This window comes from Bubalus kerabau, chromosome 2 (genome assembly GCF_029407905.1).
Source record: "Bubalus kerabau isolate K-KA32 ecotype Philippines breed swamp buffalo chromosome 2, PCC_UOA_SB_1v2, whole genome shotgun sequence".
Taxonomy (NCBI): Eukaryota; Metazoa; Chordata; class Mammalia; order Artiodactyla; family Bovidae; genus Bubalus; species Bubalus kerabau.
This window is the reverse complement of record NC_073625.1, coordinates 130,484,882-130,505,568: the sequence shown is the minus strand read 5'-3', so window position 1 is coordinate 130,505,568 and position 20,687 is coordinate 130,484,882. Positions and strand designations below refer to the sequence as shown.

The window sequence follows — 20,687 nt, the reverse complement described above, 5'->3', positions numbered from 1 at the left end:
TCACAGGGTGTGGGGGTGGATAGGCAAGACAGCTCCCACCTAGCCAGAGACTTTGAGAGTTGTGAGCAGGGCCTCCTGGGATGCCCTATACTGAGTACAGTCTAACTTATATTCTGAGACTCAGACTCTGAGTCTACCCAGACTCTGAATTAGTAGTTAGACTACTAACCCCAAGGCTGCAGCTCCCTGGGGACAGCCCTCAGGGATCAGGGTGTCATTAGCAGAAAGGGACTAGTGACCCAAGACTCCCTGCTCTGGGCTTGGAGCAAAGCACTTGGGGACAGCCATCTCCTCCAGTCTCACCATGCAGTTTAAATCACATTTTCCTCTTCCTGGGTATTTTGAAGCTTAGTGTGAATATCTAGGAGTGCTTTTGAAATCCTCTGATGAAAGGTGCAACAGAAATATAAAGTATTACTATCAACACAGTAAATATTTTAACGGCAACAGCAGAAGTTCTATGGGGAGGCAGAGCATAGATGCACATTCCAACACCCAATATTCCTAAGGGAACCATTGGGGAGTCAGAAATGGTACTTGTGCAAGAGAAGAGAAGCCAGTGATAGTGAGGGAAAAAGAGTTGAATTAAGTAAGAGCCCTCTCTATAATGCTGCCCAGTGGAATGGTAATGCCCACTCAAACAGGCTTCATCCAGATACCAAGATTTCCCCTCCAAGTACCAGCCACAAACATGAGTGACAACTGATGTGGATGGTGGAGCAGGTCCAGGCCCAGCCTTTGCGCAAGAGGCAAGCTGCTTCTGGAAGCACTGTTGTCCCGTTAGCAGGCAGACAGGCTCTGGGACATGCCAGCCTGTCAGCTGACTGTTGTAGAGGGAGGGGCTGATGGAGGCTTCCCCTGACAGCACCAGTCTGCCTGAGGTCGACAGGTGCCTGGCTGACCCTGGAGCGTGCTAGGGCTGAGGGAGTGGAGAGAGGGGACAGAGTGATGCATGACCAGGCAGGATTTTTCCCCCACCACAGGTCCTGGGAATTTTGCTGGCAAGAATAATCAGCTGGGCTTAATTTAGTGCAGTTTCTTAATGGCTCTTACGCAGTAACTGAAGTTAGAAATTACTAATAACTGCCAGGTGAGTATAAATGATGTTTCAAGCACAGTGCTATAGTCAGCCTCTATATTTTCTCATTTAATCTTCACAACAACTCTGGGAGGTAGTGCTACTACCCTCATTCACAGGCAGAGCTCCGAGAAGGTGAAGGACATGCCCAAGACACTACAGTAAGTGGTCAGGCTAGGACCTGAATGCAGGAACTGTAACTCCAAAGCTGTTTTGTCTACAACACTATGTGTCTTCCTCAATGGTTAAAAAGCAACCATCAGGGCTCTGAAATTTTGTTTTCTTGGTTATTATAGTCCTAAAACACACTGCATCCAGAATGTTATCGTCAAAGATAAGGTAGCAAACAAGCTTTCTGCCAACTAACAATATGGCTCAGGTTTTGATCCATGCCTATAAATGGATCTTATCCAAAAAAGAACTACTTTGAAGTCGAGGAGACATGAACATGGACCCCCTGGCCAGGCTTCCATATTTGGTGCCTCTTTCGGACTCACTGTCTCCAGCCTCTTTCCACTTTCCAATCTATATTCCAGACTGTGGCCAGAAATAACTCTGAAAAACCTGTCTGTTTGAAAATCTCCAGGGCTCCCAACTGCGTTCAGAATAAAGCCGTCCGAATGGGCAGCCCCGCTCGGCCACGCCCCCCGCGGCCCAGCCCCCGCTGGATCTCTCTGAGCCCCAAGCAGTGCGCACTTTCACACTTCGCTGTTATTATTAGCCCTGCTAGTTCCTTTGCCTGCAATGGCCTGGGCTTACCTTCGTTCTGCGTCTGGCAAATGGCTTTCTTCCAAAGGCTGGTTCAAATGTCACTGCCGCTCCCTCAGCGTCCTGACCCAAAGCAGAATTTATTACTCCAGTCGCTTGACCCTCCCCCCTGAGGGCACCTGGTGCCCAAGCATATTATACTACTTACCATCAATTACAGTACATTACTGGATACAGCTGGATCTTGTTTCCCGCTAATTGAGGCAAGGGCAAAAACCATTTCTTACCATCTTTGCTTTCAGAGGCCCAGGTATACAGCAAATGCCCTAAGTGTTTTAGAAGAAATAGATGTAGTTATGTGCAAAGGAACCGCTCACACAGCACCACAGCGATGATCTCAAAGAAAGTCCCCAATATATGGATAACTGGGGTAGCTGGCTTCCAATTCCTTCTCTACACATCATTACTTGTGATCCACAGAGCTCCTCCACCATGAAATAGAGAATAACTTTATCTTGTGCTCCTGAAGGGTATGAAGGGGGTCCTACAGCAACCCCAAATTGCTACCAAAGCACCTTTGCTCTTCCCTGTGGTCAAAAGAGGAAGTTTTGTTTACACAAGGGAAAAGGCTGTGTTGCTTAAAGTATAGTTAAAAGCACTGGTTTAGGATAGTCCCTGGTGCTCCAATGATTAGGACTCAACGCTTTCATTGCTGAGAGCTCTGTGGCATCACCAAAAAAAGCCCTGGTTTTGATGGTCTCTTCCTTTACTTCCTCATGACTATCTATCTGTAAGCACCTCTTCCTAACTGGTTTTCCAGCCTCTAGTCCTTTCCTCTTCCATCCAACTTGCAAATTACTGCCAGAATAAATTTTCTAAAATATTACTTGAATATGTAATGTATATGATCACCAAAATCCAGCTGTACAACGAGAACACTAAACCGTAACCTGTGTCTACCTGTACATACTTCATACATGTCAACCCCTTGCTTAATTACCTGGAGCTGATCACTGTCTTTAATTTTTAATTCTACTTTTTAAAGAATGTTTTATTAAAGGGGAAATGGTAGGGGAGGGGTAAACTAGGAGCATGGGATTAACAGATATAAACTACTATACATAAAATAGATAAGCAACAAGGACTTACTGTGTAGTACAGGGAACTATATTCAATAATCTGTAATAACCTATAATGGAAAAGAATCTGAAAATAATAGACATCAAACTGAACCACTTTGCTGTATACCTGAAACTAACACATTATCAACCAACCATACCTTAATAAAAAAAATAGCTTTATTATATATATATATATATATATATATATATACACACACAAATCTAGTTGGTTTTGCAAGTCTGTAAAGATAGTACCATACTGTGTCTATCTCCTGGTACATGCTATTTCACTATTATGAATTCGAATTTCATCCATGCTGATGCTCTTGTTTATTTTGCTGTTACATAGTATTCCACTGTGTGCCATACCACAGTGATTTATTCCTTCTCCTGCCAACCAACTCGGATCCTTTCCAAAGCTTTGCTATTACGGGTAACGTGGCTATCAACATTCTTGGTGCACAAGTGTGTTTGTACATTTCTGAACTGGGATGTTAGGTCATAAGGTATACAAATGTTCACCCTTATGAAATAATGTCAAAGACTCTAATAAGCCAGATAAAATTTTCCCTGCTGAAAAATAATTCAGTGTAACTACAACTTGCAAGATAAAATCTAAACCTGCCATTCCATGCCAGTTACCTTCTGGTCCCAACCTAAATTTCATACTTTATCTCTTATTGTCCCTACTCACCCATCCAAGCACTTCCCTCTCCAGTTGGGCAGATTTGCTCCCGAATATAGAACCCAACTTGCTCATTTTCAACAGTGTAGGCTCTGCTCCTTCCTTTCTAGTGTATAATTTCCATGCACTCCTGCTACTGCCCTTGGGTTCTCCTTCCTTAAAGAAACCTACCCTGTGCACACCTGCCCACTGAAGTCTCTTCCCCCAACTCCTAAAGACCTGTATTCTGCATATCATAAGCCATCAACCTTCACCCAGACCCACATCTTAGTGTGTTGAGTTTCTTGCTGCCTTGTTGGAAAAATGGATGTTCTAACTACTGTGTGATCAGATGTACTTGGAAACTCAGCATTTCCAAATTCAGTATCTAGTACCTTTCTCACCACTCTCTTGACAATGGAATTACTTAATTTTGGATTTGATTGTTTTCCACATAACGTTTCACATGATTATGTCTTATTTTCCGAATTAAGTCATCAGCATCTTAAAGTACAAAGACCATATTTTAAAATTTCATTGCAGTCTCTACAACATTTAATGCAGTCTCATGTGTGCAGCTAGAACTCAATTCAACAAATATTTAACACTTCAGTAGATACCTGAAAATGCAGAGGCTTGAAAGTGTGTTTCTAGAAAAATTATATTCTAGCGTACAATTTAAATATTATATATACGTGCATAAAATACATATACACAAAAGCTTAAGTGTGTGTATATACATTTGTACAAGCTTAGCAAGTACAATAAAGGCAAAGGTGGTCTGGAGAGAAACTTTCCAATCACAAAAACAAGAAACAAATAACATCCAAGCCTTTAAACTGCCTAAGAAGTTACTCTTTGGCAAAAACTGTTAGGTTGAGTTTAGTGCTATGGCATCTGTCTCTGAAATATGTTAATGTTCATTTTTGTCATGACTGTGCCTGGGAGATAACTCATTTAGTTAAGTGACCTTTTCTCTCTCAGTTCTCTTTTGATCAAGTTGCTGCCCACCTGCCTAAAAACAATGCATGGTATAATATTTGAGGCAGAAAGAAACCATACTGTCTCCCAATTTAAAAAGTATACCTTAATTTTATTAGTATGAAATATTTTGAGAGAATTTATTGTATTTGTGACCCAAGTACATGATTTTTAAACATGAAAGGGTTTTAAGCAGAATCATACAATCATTTAGTAAAAGTGCTGGTCATCAGATCCCGAGAAAAGCAGGAAGGCACTTTCTCTTTTTGGTGTGGATACTGTATTGAACATGTTGCTTAACTGGCTGTTTATTTGATGGAGTTTAATCTGCTTCCCTTTCGTCAGAGTCTTCCTCCTCAAACTCGACTAAAGGAGCGTGTCTGTTGGCCTGAGAACCTTCTTTGTGGAATACCTTCTTGATCGTGCCATCCTTTGGTGCCTTTATGGTATGCTGTAGAGACACAAGGCATGGCAGACAATGGCTGTGATACTAACGAGGGTTGAGCACACACCAAGTCAAGACACAGGAAGAGTGAAAAATGAAGTCAGCTGCTTTGATGTTTTGTCATGTATCAGTGCTTCCTGACCTTTCTCACATCACAGCACACTGAGAAAATAAAAACATGTTTATGGTGCACTTGGGGGTTGAGAGGAGCCATTACCTTGATACACCTGTAAACCATTCAAGGTCAATAATTGGGAAGCTCTGGATTAGCTAGTAATTCTCAGCCCAAGCTTCACAGTAGACTCTCAGCTGGGAAGCTTTTAAAAACTACTGATCCTTGGGCTCCCCTACAGGAAACCCCAATTCAACTGGACTGGGGAAGGATTTTTTTCCCCCTGATATTTAAAATGGTCTTAACTTACAAAATAAGACAAAAGAAAAATTGGGACCGATAGCTCCCAAAATTTACTTGGCAAGTGAACCCATGATTTTACTTACTTCCATTTTCATGGCAATCATAACCATCAGAGAGTCTCCAGCTTTTACTCTGTCTCCAGCTTTCACAAACACCTAGAGATTCAGAGTGGCAGGTTAATATCTAAAAAGAGAGGTCCTTTGTGATGGTCTACATGTGGTCTGACAACTGGGCAAATTATACACTTGATTTGTGGTGTGCAGAGTTGGTACAAACGTACAGAGAAGTATGTGTCTATGTGCTTGTCTTGTCTGCCAAAGACAAACATACTGGCCCAAATCAGAGACCCACAGGTCAGCCTGTCATCAGTGGGGTCACTCCTTAGTTCCCCACCTTCACCACCCCCCGCCCCATCTAGTTTTCCTTGAATCAGATGAATACACTCTACATATTTCAAGTCTTTTTGTTTTCTCATGAACAGACAGACAAGACATATCACCAACAGGGAAGGACTATAGGCCCACATCGTTTTATTGTGCTTTGCACATAATGCCTTTTTTTTTTCCCTTTTTTTAAGAGATTGAAGGTTTGTGGCAACTTCATCAAGCAAGTCTATGGGTGCCATTTTCCCAACAGCATTTGCTCACTTTGTGCCTCAGTGCCACATTTTGGTAATTCTTGCAATATTTCAGTATTCCTCCACCAGTAAAAAGATTATAACTCACTGAGATCAGTGATGATGGTTAGCATTTCTCAGCAATAAAGATTTTTTAAAAATTTTATTTTATATTGGCATATAGTTGATTTACAATGTTGTGTTAGTTTCAGATATATAGCAAAGTGATTCAGTTATGCATACATCTAAGTATTTTTTAATTATGGTATGTATGTTATTTTTTTCTAGACATGACGCTATTGCACACTTGACAGACTACAGTGTAATCATAACTTTTATATGCACCGGGAAACCAAGAAATTCATGTGACTTGCTGTACTGTACTTGGTGGTAGAGAACCTCACAAGTAGAGATACTGTAGTATCTCTATGGTATGCCTGTACTACACTTAAATGTCTTCACGACAGGCAGAGTGCAGGGTCTTGCCTGGCTTTCTAGTTTTTAGGTTGTTAAAAGAATTAAACTGGTTGGCAACCCAGAAAAAAATCTCTATTTTCCTTTTTTCAAGTATAAATTAAATCATATATACCATATGGTTTTACTATCTTCTTGGTTAACATGGTTTTAAGTAGTTTTTAGAAACATCACACAGTAGAATTAGGTTCTGAAGTCAATGCGTTCAGGCCAAATTGTGAGAAATGAGAAACACGTCTCAAAGCCCCTCGATCACCCAATGTTGAGTGATAGTTTAGTAGCATTCAATGAAATCAACAATCTGGGTTTAGGCCAGTTATGGGGGGAAAAGTGCATCTTTAATCGTAAACCTTCTGCAGGGATGCCCATATTATGAGAGGCCTGTTGGGAACTGAGACTGAATGAGTGAAAGGCAAGTGCAAGTTCCCCAGCCCACTGCCCTTCTGGGGCAAACATTTCCACACAGGAGTGGTGGGTGAAATCATTCACACTATTTAAGTAGTTGTTTTCTTCTTCTACTTGTTGGTACCAAGGATTTTTATGACTTAAATGCAGTTGAGGGCACTCTATTGTACGCAAGTAAATAAAAGGAGACCACTGATCTACCACCACTGGAAGTCATTATCAGTATGGATCTCATATCTGAATATATACTGCATTCAACACCAGACACGTTGTTCTTCACCGATACCTTTCAAATTTGGGATAATGCTTAGTGAATGTTGCATTTTAGTCAACTAAAGACAACCTGGGTTATTTGTACTTTGATGGAATTCTCACTTCAAAGCAAAGTCCTTATCATAAATTAGGTAAATTTATGATTCACTGAAAACTGTACTATAGAACTTGACTCTTTGATAGATCTTCCTGTTTTCTTGAAATGGATGCTTTCCAATGAACAAGATTTAGAGAGGGGGAGAAGGATATATGAAACAAAGTTCAACAAAGACATTTATTGGGACTTACTGGACATCATTCTACATACATTCACGTCAATACCTTTTCAATAGTTCCAGTCATAGGAGCTACAGCACCCCCTTGGGTTTCTCCTGAGCTTGCTGAAGACAAGTATCGGGGAACCGGAATGCCAATCTGAATACTTCCATCCTATAAGTAGAAATGATATTTACAGGATATATATATATAGGATGTATATTTATAACATAAATTAGAAATGAAATTAAGATATTATCACTGTAGTTTTACGAATAGGCCTGAGGTGATGATTATTTTCAAGCTATTTGTTAAATATGAGTCTTATTTAATACCAGGATTCTAACTAGCTTTGTGAAAGTCACTCAGTCATGTCCAACTCTTTGCAACCCTCCATGGAATTCTCCAGGCCAGAAACTGGAGTGGGTACCCTTTCCCTTCTCCAGGGGATCTTCCCAAGCGAGGGATCAAACCTAGGTCTCCCACATTGCAGGCGGATTCTTTACCAGCTGAGCCACAAGGGAAGCCCAAGAATACTGGAGCAGGTAGCCTATCCCTTCTCCAGCAGATCTTCCTGACCCAGGAATTGAACCAGGATCTCCTGCATTGCAGGTGGATTCTTGACCAACTGAGCATTTGAGCAAATTACTAAACCCCTTTCAGTCTTGATTTCCACTATAAAGAAGTAATGGCATACATACCACAGAGGGGATTAAAAGAATTAAGTACATAACTGTTGGTAAAAGACAGCCTCTGTCTACAAGCCAGTTTTAGTAGCATCTCCACTCTCAGTTCCTTAGTCTAAGCCAGGAACTCTTCTTAAGAAATATATAAAATGTCCTTGATGGTCTCAATAACGTTATGAGGTGGGTATTGTTACTTATTCCTGTTTATAAATAGGAGAACTAAAACCTAGAGAGTTTAATTTGCTCAAGGTCAAGCAGATGCCGGTAGGGCCAGGATTTGAAAGCAAACAGCTTCACGCATCAGAACTCATCAGTTCAGTTCAGTTCAGTCACTCAGTCGTGTCCGACTCTTTGCAACCCCATGGACTGCAGCATGCCAGGCCTCCCTGTCCATCACCAACTTCAGGAGTTTACTCAAACTGATGTCCATTGAGTCAGTGATTCCATCCAACCATCTCATTCTCTGTTGTCCCCTTCTTCTCCTGCCTTTAATCTTTCCCAGCATCAGGCTCTTATTCAAATGAGTCACCTCTTCGCATCAGGTGGCCAAAGTATTGCAGCTTCAGCTTCGGCATCAGTCCTTCCAGTGAATATTCAGGACTGATTTCCTTTAGGATGGACTGGTTGGATCTCCTTGCAGCCCAGGGGACTCTCAAGAGTCTTCTCCAACACCACAGTTCAAAAGCATCAATTCTTCAGCACTCAGCTTTCTTTACAGTCCCAACTCTCACATCCATACAAGACTACTGGAAAAACCATACCTTTGACTAGATGCGTATTTGTTGGCAAAGTAATGTCTCTGCTTTTTATATACTGTCTAGGTTGGTCTTAACTTTTCTTCCAAGGAGCAAGCATCTTTTAATTTCATGGCTACAGTCACCATCTGCAGTGATTTTGGAGCTCAAAAAATAAAGTCTGTCCACTGTTTTCCCATCTATTTGCCTTGAAGTGATGGGACCAGATGCCATGATCTTAGTTTCCTGAATGTTGAGCTTTAAGCCAACTTTTTCACTCTCCTCTTTCACTTTCATCAAGAGGCTCTTTAGTTCTTCTTTGCTTTCTGCCACAAGGGTGGTGTCATTTGCCTATCTGAGGTTATTGATATTTCTCTTGGCAATCTTGATTCCAGCTTGTGCTTCATCCAGCCTGGCATTTCTCATGATGTACTCTGCATATAAGTTAAATAAGCAGGGTGACAATATACAGCCTTGATGTACTCCTTTTCCTATTTGGAACCAGTCTGTTGTTCCATGTCCAGTTCTAACTGTTGCTTCCTGACTTGTATACAGATTTCTCAGGAGGCAGGTCAGGTGATCTGGTATTCCCATCTCTTTAAAAATTTCCACAGTTTGTTGTGATACACACAGTCAAAGGCTTTGGCATAGTCAATAAAGCAGAAGTAGATGTTTTTTTTGAACTCTCTTGCTTTTTTGATGATCCAGCGGATGTTGGCAATTTGATCTCTGGTTCCTCTGCCTTTTCCAAATCCAGATTGAACATCTGGAAGTTCACAGATCACGTACTGTTGAAGCCTGGCTTGGAGAATTTTGAGCATCACTTTGCTAGCATGTGAGATGAGTGCAATTGTGTGGTAGTTTGAGCATTTTTTGGCATTACCTCTGTTTGGGATTGGAATGAAAACTGACCTTTTCAAGTCCTGTGGCCACTGCTGAGTTTTCCAAATTTGCTGACATATTGAGTGTGGCACTTTCACAGCATCATCTTTTAGGATTTGAAACAGCTCAACTGGAATTCCATCACCTCCACTAGCTTTGTTCGTAGTGATGCTTCCTAAGGCCCACTTGACTTCGCATTCCTGGATGTCTGGCTCTAGGTGAGTGATCACACCATCATGATTATCTGGGTTGTGAACATCTTTTTTGTATAGTTCTTCTGTGTATTCTTGCCACCTCCTCTTAATATCTTCTGCTTCTGTGAGGCCCAGACCATTTCTGTCCTTTACTGTGCCCATCTTTGCATGAAATGTTCCCTTGGTATCTCTAATGTTCTTGAAGCGATCTCTAGTCTTTCCCATTCTATTGTTTTCCTCTATTTCTTTGCATTGATCACTGATGAAGGCTTTCTTATCTCTCCTTGCTATTCTTTGGAACTCTGCATTCAAATGGGTATATCATTCCTTTTCTCCTTTGCTTTTTGCTTCTCTTCTTTTCATAGCTATTTGTAAGTCCTCCTCAGACAACCATTTTGCCTTTTTGCATTTCTTTTTCTTGGGGATGTTCTTGATCACTGCCTCCTGTACAATGTCACGAACCAGAACTCATGCTCTTCATCAATCCATTCTACTGCCTCTGCCATAATACTGTTATAGCACATAGACTATGGAAGCAATGCCTGGCAAAAGGAGCTCATCCTTGACTCCAAATATACAGTTTAATTACTGGAATACTGAAGGCATCTCATCACAAAGTACTCTGGTCTGGAAGATGGTTCTCAAGTGTGAGAAGGCTCTAAAGAGGTCACAGGAAATTTGATAATCCACTTCCTTTCTTCGCCCACACAGAACGCTAAGGTCTCCTAACAAGCTCCTGATCATATCCATGCCAAGCCTACCTCAACCATCCTTCAACTGCCAAAAGACCACCACTAACCCACACGCACCTCCCCTGTAAGGAATATCTGGTCCACAGACTCCTCCCACAATGGTCACCTCCTCCCAAGTCTCCACAATTCCCAGTGCCAGGAGGACAGTGGTTGGGGGAAGTGTTTAGAGTATTTGAGAATTAAAGGAAGAAATGGATATGTGTCTGTCAGTGAGAATCTGTGAGAACAGATGTGGTGAATGGAGAAATAGAGAGGTAGAAACGTGACAAAGATTCAGACTGAAAGGGGGATAGACACAAAGTCACAGCAGTGAGAGAAGGAAACAGGATGTGCTGCTCAACCTCATCCCCCTGAGGGCACTGTGTGGCATACAGGATCTCTGACTAGAGATTAAAACCATGCCCCCTGCATTGGAAGCACAGAGTCTTAACCACTGGACTGCCAGGGAAGTTCCAAAACAGGATCTTTCTAATTTCTCAGTGGAATACTTCTGGTCAAGCAATTTTCTCCCAAACTCCAATAGTGTTATTATAAAACACTAAAAAGACATTACCATGGAAAATAGGTAAATAGTGTTTTCCAGGATAATTAGCTTAATTTTACTAGCAACTCCATTAACAGAAGATTTCAGATAAGTGCAGTCTCCCTCACTGCAAAGATCACCAAGGACATGGAAAGTTTTATCTTCAATCTGAAAAAACAAAAAATTAAGATCCTTAAAGTAAATGAACAACCTTACAGAATTAAAATCAAAATCAATTCTTTACTGTTAATAGTTTCAAAAGGAAACAGGTAAAAACATTTTTTTAAATCATGCAGGAAATTTCCTAAGATTCATAAACAAAATAGTCTAGAAAGAAACAGCAGTAAGATAATTAAAAGAAAAAAAAATAGTTATGTAACATATCTACAGTAGCACCATAATGCTACGGATAAAGGTTCCTTTAAGAATAATAATAAGAAAGTGAGATAGAAATACAAATCAAAGTAAGAAAAATTATTAAAATTCAGTTGAGTATATTATATGTTAATACTCATTTCTCAGTATCCAAAGTCAAATTGAGTTTTACTGTGCAAAAGTTAGTGATGAATAACACCAGAATCTCACAATTAGATTGATTTCTTTTATCTCACCAACATGGAGATTGAATTTATGGGTTTTCAGTTATGATTTAAGAAGATAAGTTAGCTGGAGATTGAGCACAGTTTTCTTACTCTGAGAGACAGAGGACCAAAGAACAGATTTCACACTTAATCTTTTCAAAGTAGCTGACAAAAGGACATGAAATCACGCTGTTCTAAAGGATGTTTTCTCATTTATATACACAAGAAAAATGTCCCCTATACACATAAAATTCATTTAAATCTTCTTTATTTTTCAATTCCCCTGTTAGAGTCAGAGTCCTGTGGCTATTCTTTTCAAATATATTATATAGGTTAAAGTGAAATAGGTCACACTGCAGTATTTATACATGGTTCTCATCTATCCTAAGTTAAATATGACATTTCACTCTGCTTTGTAACCTACTAAGACAGCCATTTGAACGTCTGTGGAATTCTCAGGATATAAAGGTTAGATTGGGAACAGTTTTGTTTAAAGACGTATAGAAGCTCATTCTAAATTTGTGAAGGTAGTTCCATGAGCAGATCAGAACAAATCTGCAATTTACTTTACCATTTACCAAGGGATAAGAAGGGGTCCCTAAACCAGAGGTACCAATATCAATTGCAACTCATATACTTAAGTTGATTTCCCATCATTTGTCTGAATCACAGAGAAAGGAAATCAATGTGTCTCAAAGTGTTGGGGAATCTAAAGAGCATCATTGATAAATTCATTTTGCTGGATTTGAAATCTCTTAGCTCATAGGAAAAATGATTTATTCTATTTTCTGAATTTTATACTCACTATAGGAATTTGGTTGAGTTCTCACATTGTTTTTTAATCCTTTGGCATTTTATTTTGCCAATGTAATGGATTTTTTAAAACTGAGGTCTATCACAAAAATTTTGACTAAAGAGCCTCAAAGTATGACCTGTGGATCCCTTGGGGTCCCCCAAGCCCCTTAAGGAGTTCCACAAAGTCAAACAATTTCTTAATAACATAATATTGTCTTTTTTCTACTCTCATTCTCTTACAAGTATATAGTGGAATTTTCTAGAGATTCTAGGACACATGATAATGATATTACTCTGATGGCTAATGGAATGTGTGCTTGGTGATAATCTTTTCTCAGTTTATCCTGCAGCTCAACAACAAAAACCCAGCCAGATTTTTTTAGAAAGGCAAATGACTTGAATAGATATTTCTCTAAAGAAGATAAGTAGGCAACTAGCAATGAAAAGATGCTTAATATCATTAGTCATTATGGAAATACAAATCAAAACCATAGTAAGATACTACTTCCATACCTTAGGGGTTTTTTGTTTTTAATAAAAACAACAACAACAACAAAACAAAGTAGCTAGAATATAAGTGTTGGCAAGGAAGGATGTGGAGAAATTGGATTTTTTTGTGCACTGCCGATGGGAATGTAGAATGGTATGGACACTATGGAAGAGTATGGTAGTTCCCCCCAAAATTAAAAAGAGAATTACCGTATGATACAGGAATTCTACTTCTTTGGGTACATGCCTAAAAGAATTGAATACAGGGTCTCGAAGAGATACTTGTATACAGATGTTCACAGAAGCATTATTTATAATAGGCAAAAGCTGGAGGCAACCCAAGTGTCCACTACTCATCTATGTATTTAGATTGGATAAATAAAGTGTATTACATACATACAATGGAATATTATTCAGCCTTAAAAAGGAAGGGAATTTGGATGGATACTACAACAATGGAAGGGCCTCAAAGACATGCTAAGTGAAATTAGCTAGTTACAAAAGGAGTAAATGCTGAATGATTCCACTTATATGAGGTACCTAGAGCAGTTCAATTTGCAGAGACAAAGTAGAATGGTGATTGCCAGGGCCCAGGAAGGGTGGGTGGAGGAGGGGGAGTGGACTCTCACTGTTTGATTGGGACAGAACTTCAGTTCTGCAGGAGGAGAACAGTTCTGCAGATGGATGGTGGTGATGGTTGCACAACAATGTGAATGTATTTAATGCCATTAAATTGAATGCTTAAAAATGGTTAAAATGACAATTTTTAATTGTAAAATGTACATATTATGTACATTTTAAAAACATACATTAAAACAATAACACATTTTTTTCTTGGTGTAATTTTCTAAATGGTAAATATTAATAGATGTAACTAATACAAACAAAAACTCTTTGGGGAATCTCAATAACTTTTAAGAGTGTACAGAGGTCTTGAAACCAAACATTTGAGAACTGCTGCTTTAGATATAAATACATTCACATAATTTAGGGGCTTTTTAGATGTCTTATATCAAATATTATTATCATTATTTTTTAACCAAGTTTTTATTCTTAAGGAAATTACAGCCAAACTGAGTAAATAATCAGAAACTATATAGGGAGTAATTTTTCCAAATTGGTCTGAAATAAAAGCTCATGACATTCTCCCAACTATAGTCATGATAATCAATGGCTTCAAAGAAAGTAGAGAGTGTAAACATGCTCTACTCAGTATGAGAGAAATCAGCTTCAGCTCTGAGCTGTAGAACAAAACCAAGGAGGCTTACCTGCATGCTATATGATCCATCACGGTTATATGTTACAGCTATGGCTACATCTTTATGGAAAAAGTGGGGAAATTGAAGAACAGTTAGAAGACATACATTTATTCAGTAACTGAGGTTCTGAAAACCTCACTTTCAACCTAAGGAAAACTAGTTTTTAGGGATATCAACATCTTTTAACTCCCTGACAATAAAATTTTAAAAAATTAAAAAATCAGACAGGTTTCAATAAAGGTGAATTTCAGACTTTTCTTGTTTAAAACTGAAGTTCTAACTCTTTTACAGTTATAGGATATTTCGGATATTTCCCCCTCAACAAGAAAGGCTGTAATGTCATAGTAGAAAACGTAATTAATTGGGAAAGAGAAGTTCTGGCTTAAGGCCCAAATCTGCCATCCATGGTACGATCATCTCTGTGATCCTAAGACATTTAAAATCCTGCTTTTCTTAAAAGCTATATATGATAAACCCACAGCAAACATTATCCTCAATGGTGAAAAATTGAAAACATTTCCCCTAAAGTCAGGAACAAGGCAAGGGTGTCCACTCTCACCACTAACTATTCAACATAGTTTTGGAAGTTTTGGCCACAGCAATCAGAGCAGAAAAAGAAATAAAAGGAATCCAGATTGGAAAAGAAGAAGTAAAACTCTCACTGTTTGCAGATGACATGATCCTCTACATAGAAAACCCTAAAGACTCTACCAGAAAATTACTAGAGCTAATCAGTGAATATAGTAAAGTTGCAGGATATAAAATTAACACAGAGAAATCTCTTGCATTCCTATACACTAACACTGAGAAAACAGAAGGAGAAATTAAGGAAACAATTCCATTCACCATTGCAATGAAAAGAATAAAATACTTAGGAATATATTCAGCTAAAGAAACAAAAGACCTATATAGAGAAAACTATAAAACACTGATGAAAGAAATCAAAGAGGACACAAATAGATGGAGAAATAAACCATGTTCATGGATTGGAAAATGAGTATACTACCTAAAGCAATCTATAGATTCAATGCAATCCCTCTCAAGCTACCAACGGTATTTTTCACAGAACTAGAACAAATAATTTCACAATTTGTATGGAAATACAAAAAACCTCAAATTGCCAAAGCAATCTTGAGAAAGAAGAATGGAACTGGAGGAATCAACCTACCTGACTTCAGGCTCTACTACAAAGCTACAGTCATCAAGACAGTATGGTACTGGTACAAAGACAGAAATATAGATCAATAGAACAAAATAGAAAGCCCAGAGATAAATCCATGCACCTATGGACACCTTACCTTTGATAAAGGAGGCAAGAACATACAATGGAGAAAAGACAATCTCTTTAACAAGTGGTGCTGGGAAAACTGGTCAGCCACTTGTAAAAAAAAAGAAACTAGAACACTTTCTAACACCATACACAAAAATAAACTCAAAATGGATTAAAGATCTAAACGTAAGACCAGAAATTATAAAACTCCTAGAGGAAAACATAGGCAAAACACACTCTGACATAAATCACAGCAGGATCCTCTATAACCCACCTCTCAGAGTAAGAGAAATAAAAGCAAAAATAAACGAGACCTAATTAAACTTAAAAGCTTTTGCACAACAAAGGAAACCATAAGCAAAGTGAAAAGACAGCCTTCAGAATGGGAGAAAATAATAGCAAACAAAGCAACTGACAAAGAATTAATCTCAAAAATATACAAGTAACTCCGGAAGCTCAATTCCAGAAAAATAAATGACTCAATCAAAAAATGGGCCAAAGAACTAAATAGACATTTCTCCAAAGAAGATATACAGATGGCTAACAAACACATGAAAAGATGCTCAACATCACTCATTATCAGAGAAATGCAAATCAAAACCACAATGAGGTACCATCTCACGCCAGTCGGAATGGCTATGATCCAAAAGTCTACAAACAATAAATGCTGGAGAGGGTGTGGAGAAAAGGGAACCCTCTCACACTGTTGGTGGGAATGCAAACTAGTACAGCCACTATGGAGAACAGTGTGGAAATTCCTTAAAAAACTGGAAATAGAACTGCCATATGATCCAGCAATCCCACTGCTGGGCATACACACCAAGGAAACAAGAACTGAAAGAGACACATGTACCCCAATGTTCATCGCAGCACTGTTTATAATAGCCAAGACATGGAAGCAACCTACATGTCCATCAGCAGACAAAAGGATAAGAAATCTGTGGTACCTATACAGAATGGAATATTACTCAGCCATTAAAAAGAACACATTTGAATCAGTTCTAATGAGGTGGATGAAACTGGAGCCTATTATAGAGAGTGAAGTAAGCCAGAAAGAAAAACACCAATACAGTATACTAACGTATATATATGGAATTTAGAGAGATGGTAAAGATAACCCTATATGCAAGACAGCAAAAGAGACACAGATGTATTGAACAGTCTTTTGGACTCTGTGGGAGAAGGCGACAGTGGGATGATCTGAGAGAATAGCATTGAAACATGTATATTATCATATTGTGAAACAGATCGCCAGTCCAGGTTCAATGCATGAGACAGGGTGCTCAGGGCTGGTGCACTGGGATGACCCTGAGGGATGGGATGGGGACGGAGGTGGGAGGGGGGTTCAGGATGGGGAACACATGTACACCCATGGCTGATTCATGTCAATGTATGGCAAAAATCACTATAATACTATAAAGTAGTTAGCCTCCAATTAAAATAAATAAATTAAAAAAAATAAAAAATAAAATAAAATCCTGCTTTTCTGATCCATTCTGACCCATTAACTGGGTATGAAAATGTAAATGATTAAATGAATGTGAAAGCACTTTATAAACTGTATCAGACTATACAAATATAATGCAAAATACACTTATATCATTATGTGACTAGAGAATAGGTTAAAGACTACGCTGCTGCTGCTGCTGTTGCTGCTAAGTCGCTTCAGTCGTGTCCGACTCTGTGCGACCCCATAGACGGCAGCCCACCAGGTTCCCCCGTCCCTGGGATTCTTCAGGCAAGAACACTGGAGTGGGTTGCCATTTCCTTCTCCAATGCATGACAGTGAAAAGTGAAAGTGAAGTCGCTTAGTCATGTCCAACTCCTAGCGACCCCATGGACTGCACCCTAAAGACTACCCTAGGAGATGGAAATTTTGTGGGGTAGAGCAGGCAGACCAAAGTCATTTCACCTACACCTGACACATTAACCAGCACTCTGAGGCTCCCAGCTCAAGTCTGTTTCCAGCCTGACCTTCCTGCTCCAGAACTCTGGTTAGTCATTCCCAGCAGGATCCTCCACTGGCATCTTAAAATAAACCCAATAGGGCCAACAAATCATCTCCCCTTCCATCTGCCTTCCCTCCTGACCTGTCAACTCCATGACTGACACTGTTTTTCTCATCATCCAGGTTTATAACTTGTCATTCTTGCCTTATCCTCCATCCTTTGCTTTTCACCTCCAATAGTCACCACAAAGCTGCCAAGTTCTTGCCCCTGAAGACCTGTGCTCTACATTTCTTCCTGTCCATTCCCATCACTCTACTCTGGTTCAGGCCCATGGCTTCTGGCCTGGCTGACTTAAGAGGGCCTCTCTAAATTTCCTGCTTCCTGTCTCAACCATTCCAGCTGATGCAGCCCAGCATGGCCCCCCAAAACTCAAAGTACTTGGCTTGGTATGGAAGGCACCAAAATCCCAGTCTTGTTGCCCACCATCCTTCTATATAGCCCTGTGTTACCAACAAATGGGAAAATGGGCCAATTCATATTCTCCACATGTGCCCCTGGCCTTCTCCACAATTGTGCCTCTTTGCTAATGCGCCTCCTTCCCACTTTGCTGGTCCCCAGCCACACCACCTGAGACTCCATCCATCATTCACATCATACTCACTCACTGTCCCTGGGAAGAGTCTGTTTAGGTGGAACAAATCCTCTCTCCTGTGAACATTTAGACTTCTGCATATAAAGTGCCATTATGATTCTCCCCTCATCCAATTTTAAATGACAGTGATTTTTCTCTTTATCAGTTGTTTTTAAAAATTGCAAAAAATATTCACAAAAGTTAAATACTGAGGTATATAAAAAGTGAAAGTCCCCTTTATTGCCCAGATGTATTATTAAACACTTTAATGTGTGAATCCTTTTAGACCTTTTTGAATGCATAAACTTATATTTTTCTTTTATAAAAATAACATATTGCTATACACATTGTTCAGCAACCAGTTTTTAAAAATTAACATGTAACATACATGTCTACTTTGCTCTTTCCATAGTAACGAGGAGATAATTTAATAATAATGATTTTGATGATGATAGCTACTGTTGACTGCTTGCTCTAGGTCGTTCAACGAGCTAAAATGCTTTATATGTGTTGTTTCATTTAATATACACAACAACCCAAGGAAGCAACTGCCATGAGTATCTCCACTTATAGCTGAGGACACTAGATGCTTGGAGAGTGTGACTTTCCAAGGGTCATAGACAAGAGGGGAGCAGAATTCAACCCATAGAATCTGACTCCTGGGCCTGCAATTATTAGCCCTACATCATCCATATTGTCAACATATATAACTTCTCCTTTGCCAAATGGTAAACGTCTTAACATCTTTTTTTACTTATTCACATTACTCAGAATATTTTGTGTTTTCAAAAACTTTGTACTGAGTGTATGAATGAATGAAACTTTTCCTCCCTATATCTTATCAATATCTTTACACTTTCTTAAGAGAAAATATATTCAATTACACCAGATCAGTTTACTTTTAATTTATAAGATACGAAAAGTGTTTAATGACAGGAATGCCAAAAGAATCATAGTAAAGACATTGCTGGGAAAACTATTTTATACATTATAGAGTAACTGAATTTGTTCCTCTCTCCTCTAGATACTTAACCCCTACAAGAGAACCTTAAATATCCTCTTGTAAATTTGATATGTGTTTAATATCCTCTTATATATTTATATAAGGTATATACATTTAGCATGGTGCAGAGTTAAATAAGCACATGTACCCTAGAGAGTGGGTTCAAATTCTGGCTCTACCAATTACTTTTAGTATGACTTCAAGAAAACTATTAATCTCTCTAAGCTTTGGTTCCCACTTTATAAAGTTGACACTAATAATAACACTGACCTCAATGGCCTATTCTGAAAATGCAAATGAAATAATCCATGGAAAGTGCTCAACAAAGGGCCTGATATATATCAAACACTCAATAAATCTTAGCTACTGTTATTGAGGGTAGGGCAGGATTCTGTGAAACATGGCTATAACAAAGGAAGATTATTTTTCAAGCTTTAAATATATAAAATGCTGGGTTGTTCTTACTGAGATCATTAGGAGTTGGTTCTCCTTTAGATTCACAAATGATTTTGGGCCCTTAGACTTCCTGTTTGGAGCACTCTCTTATTCAACCATGGTCACTACTGATTAGCATATATGAGAGACTCAACATAATACTTCTGAAAGCTGTTATATTCAGACCTGGATTATCATTGAAAAATACTACAAAAAGGATGTAGTGAACATCATTTATATTGATTTCTCAATTATATATTTATTTTAAAATTGAAATGCAACATAATTCAAAATACTGCTTAGTAAAAATTCACACCAAGTAATACCATTGGCTCCTATGTATTATAATCACACATGTGATTTTTCTGTTTAATTCAGGTTGAAGAAGCCACTGAAACTTTGCTGCTGATACCTGTGTTCAGCACAGAGGAGTCTAGAGCAAGATACTTCCAGATTTTGCTGTTTTTTAGGATGAAATAACTACAACAGCATAAAATGGATAGGTTAACCACTCACAGAAGGCTACTTGATAAGGGATCTTTGCAAATGTTCTTTCCATGTCCTCAATGCAAATAGGGCAATGACCATCTAGGTTCAGAACTAAAAAATGCCTAAAGAGCTACTTATTAATGAGTGACTGGTATCTACCCAGAGTTGAGGTAAAGAAAATCCTACTCTGTCCAGGGAGGAGGGTGCTGTGATGATCTCTGTTCTACTTGGTAGGCACATTCTGACAATGGAGCTCCCACAGTCCAATGAACCTCACATTCAAGGTTATCCAGCCCTCCCAGCTCTGGCTCTGCACCCCTCTGACTTCCCAGGTGAACTGTCGGGCAACAAAAGAGATAGAGCCAGTTGTTGTCATAGGATTCTGGTTCCTCTGGAACACTGTTCCAGCCATAAGTTTACAAGCCATCTTCTGGCTTAAGTGTCATCTCTTCCAGACTTCAGTTACAATAAATCAGGCCCCATACTGGGCCCGTCAATTAGTTGGCAATCAAAAATCAATTTTCTACTGGAAAAGTGGTAGAAACAGCACAGGGGGCAAGGCCAGAAAGACTGGGTGTCA

The 20,687-nt window shown here is 39.1% G+C and overlaps 2 protein-coding genes across 4 annotated transcripts in view; both read right to left on the bottom strand.

Annotated features, from left to right (window-relative positions):
- The window catches only part of DCUN1D1 (defective in cullin neddylation 1 domain containing 1), a 56,490-nt gene extending 54,510 nt beyond the window's left edge, over nucleotides 1-1,980 (bottom strand). Inside the window, exon 1 of the mRNA XM_055568954.1 lies at nucleotides 1,838-1,980. The gene's annotated coding sequence lies outside the window, so the exon portion shown is untranslated. The remainder of the gene's footprint in view (nucleotides 1-1,837) is intronic.
- A 2,657-nt stretch (nucleotides 1,981-4,637) lies between these two features.
- MCCC1 (methylcrotonyl-CoA carboxylase subunit 1) overlaps nucleotides 4,638-20,687 on the bottom strand; it is a 60,239-nt gene continuing 44,189 nt past the window's right edge. For all 3 annotated transcript variants that reach the window (XM_055568946.1, XM_055568945.1, XM_055568947.1), the window contains 5 exons: nucleotides 14,340-14,389; nucleotides 11,237-11,374; nucleotides 7,502-7,609; nucleotides 5,496-5,567; nucleotides 4,638-5,003 (listed from right to left, as the gene is read on the bottom strand). In XM_055568946.1, coding sequence (XP_055424921.1) covers nucleotides 4,875-5,003; nucleotides 5,496-5,567; nucleotides 7,502-7,609; nucleotides 11,237-11,374; nucleotides 14,340-14,389 — 497 coding nt within the window. In that variant the 3' untranslated portion in view covers nucleotides 4,638-4,874. The remainder of the gene's footprint in view (nucleotides 5,004-5,495; nucleotides 5,568-7,501; nucleotides 7,610-11,236; nucleotides 11,375-14,339; nucleotides 14,390-20,687) is intronic.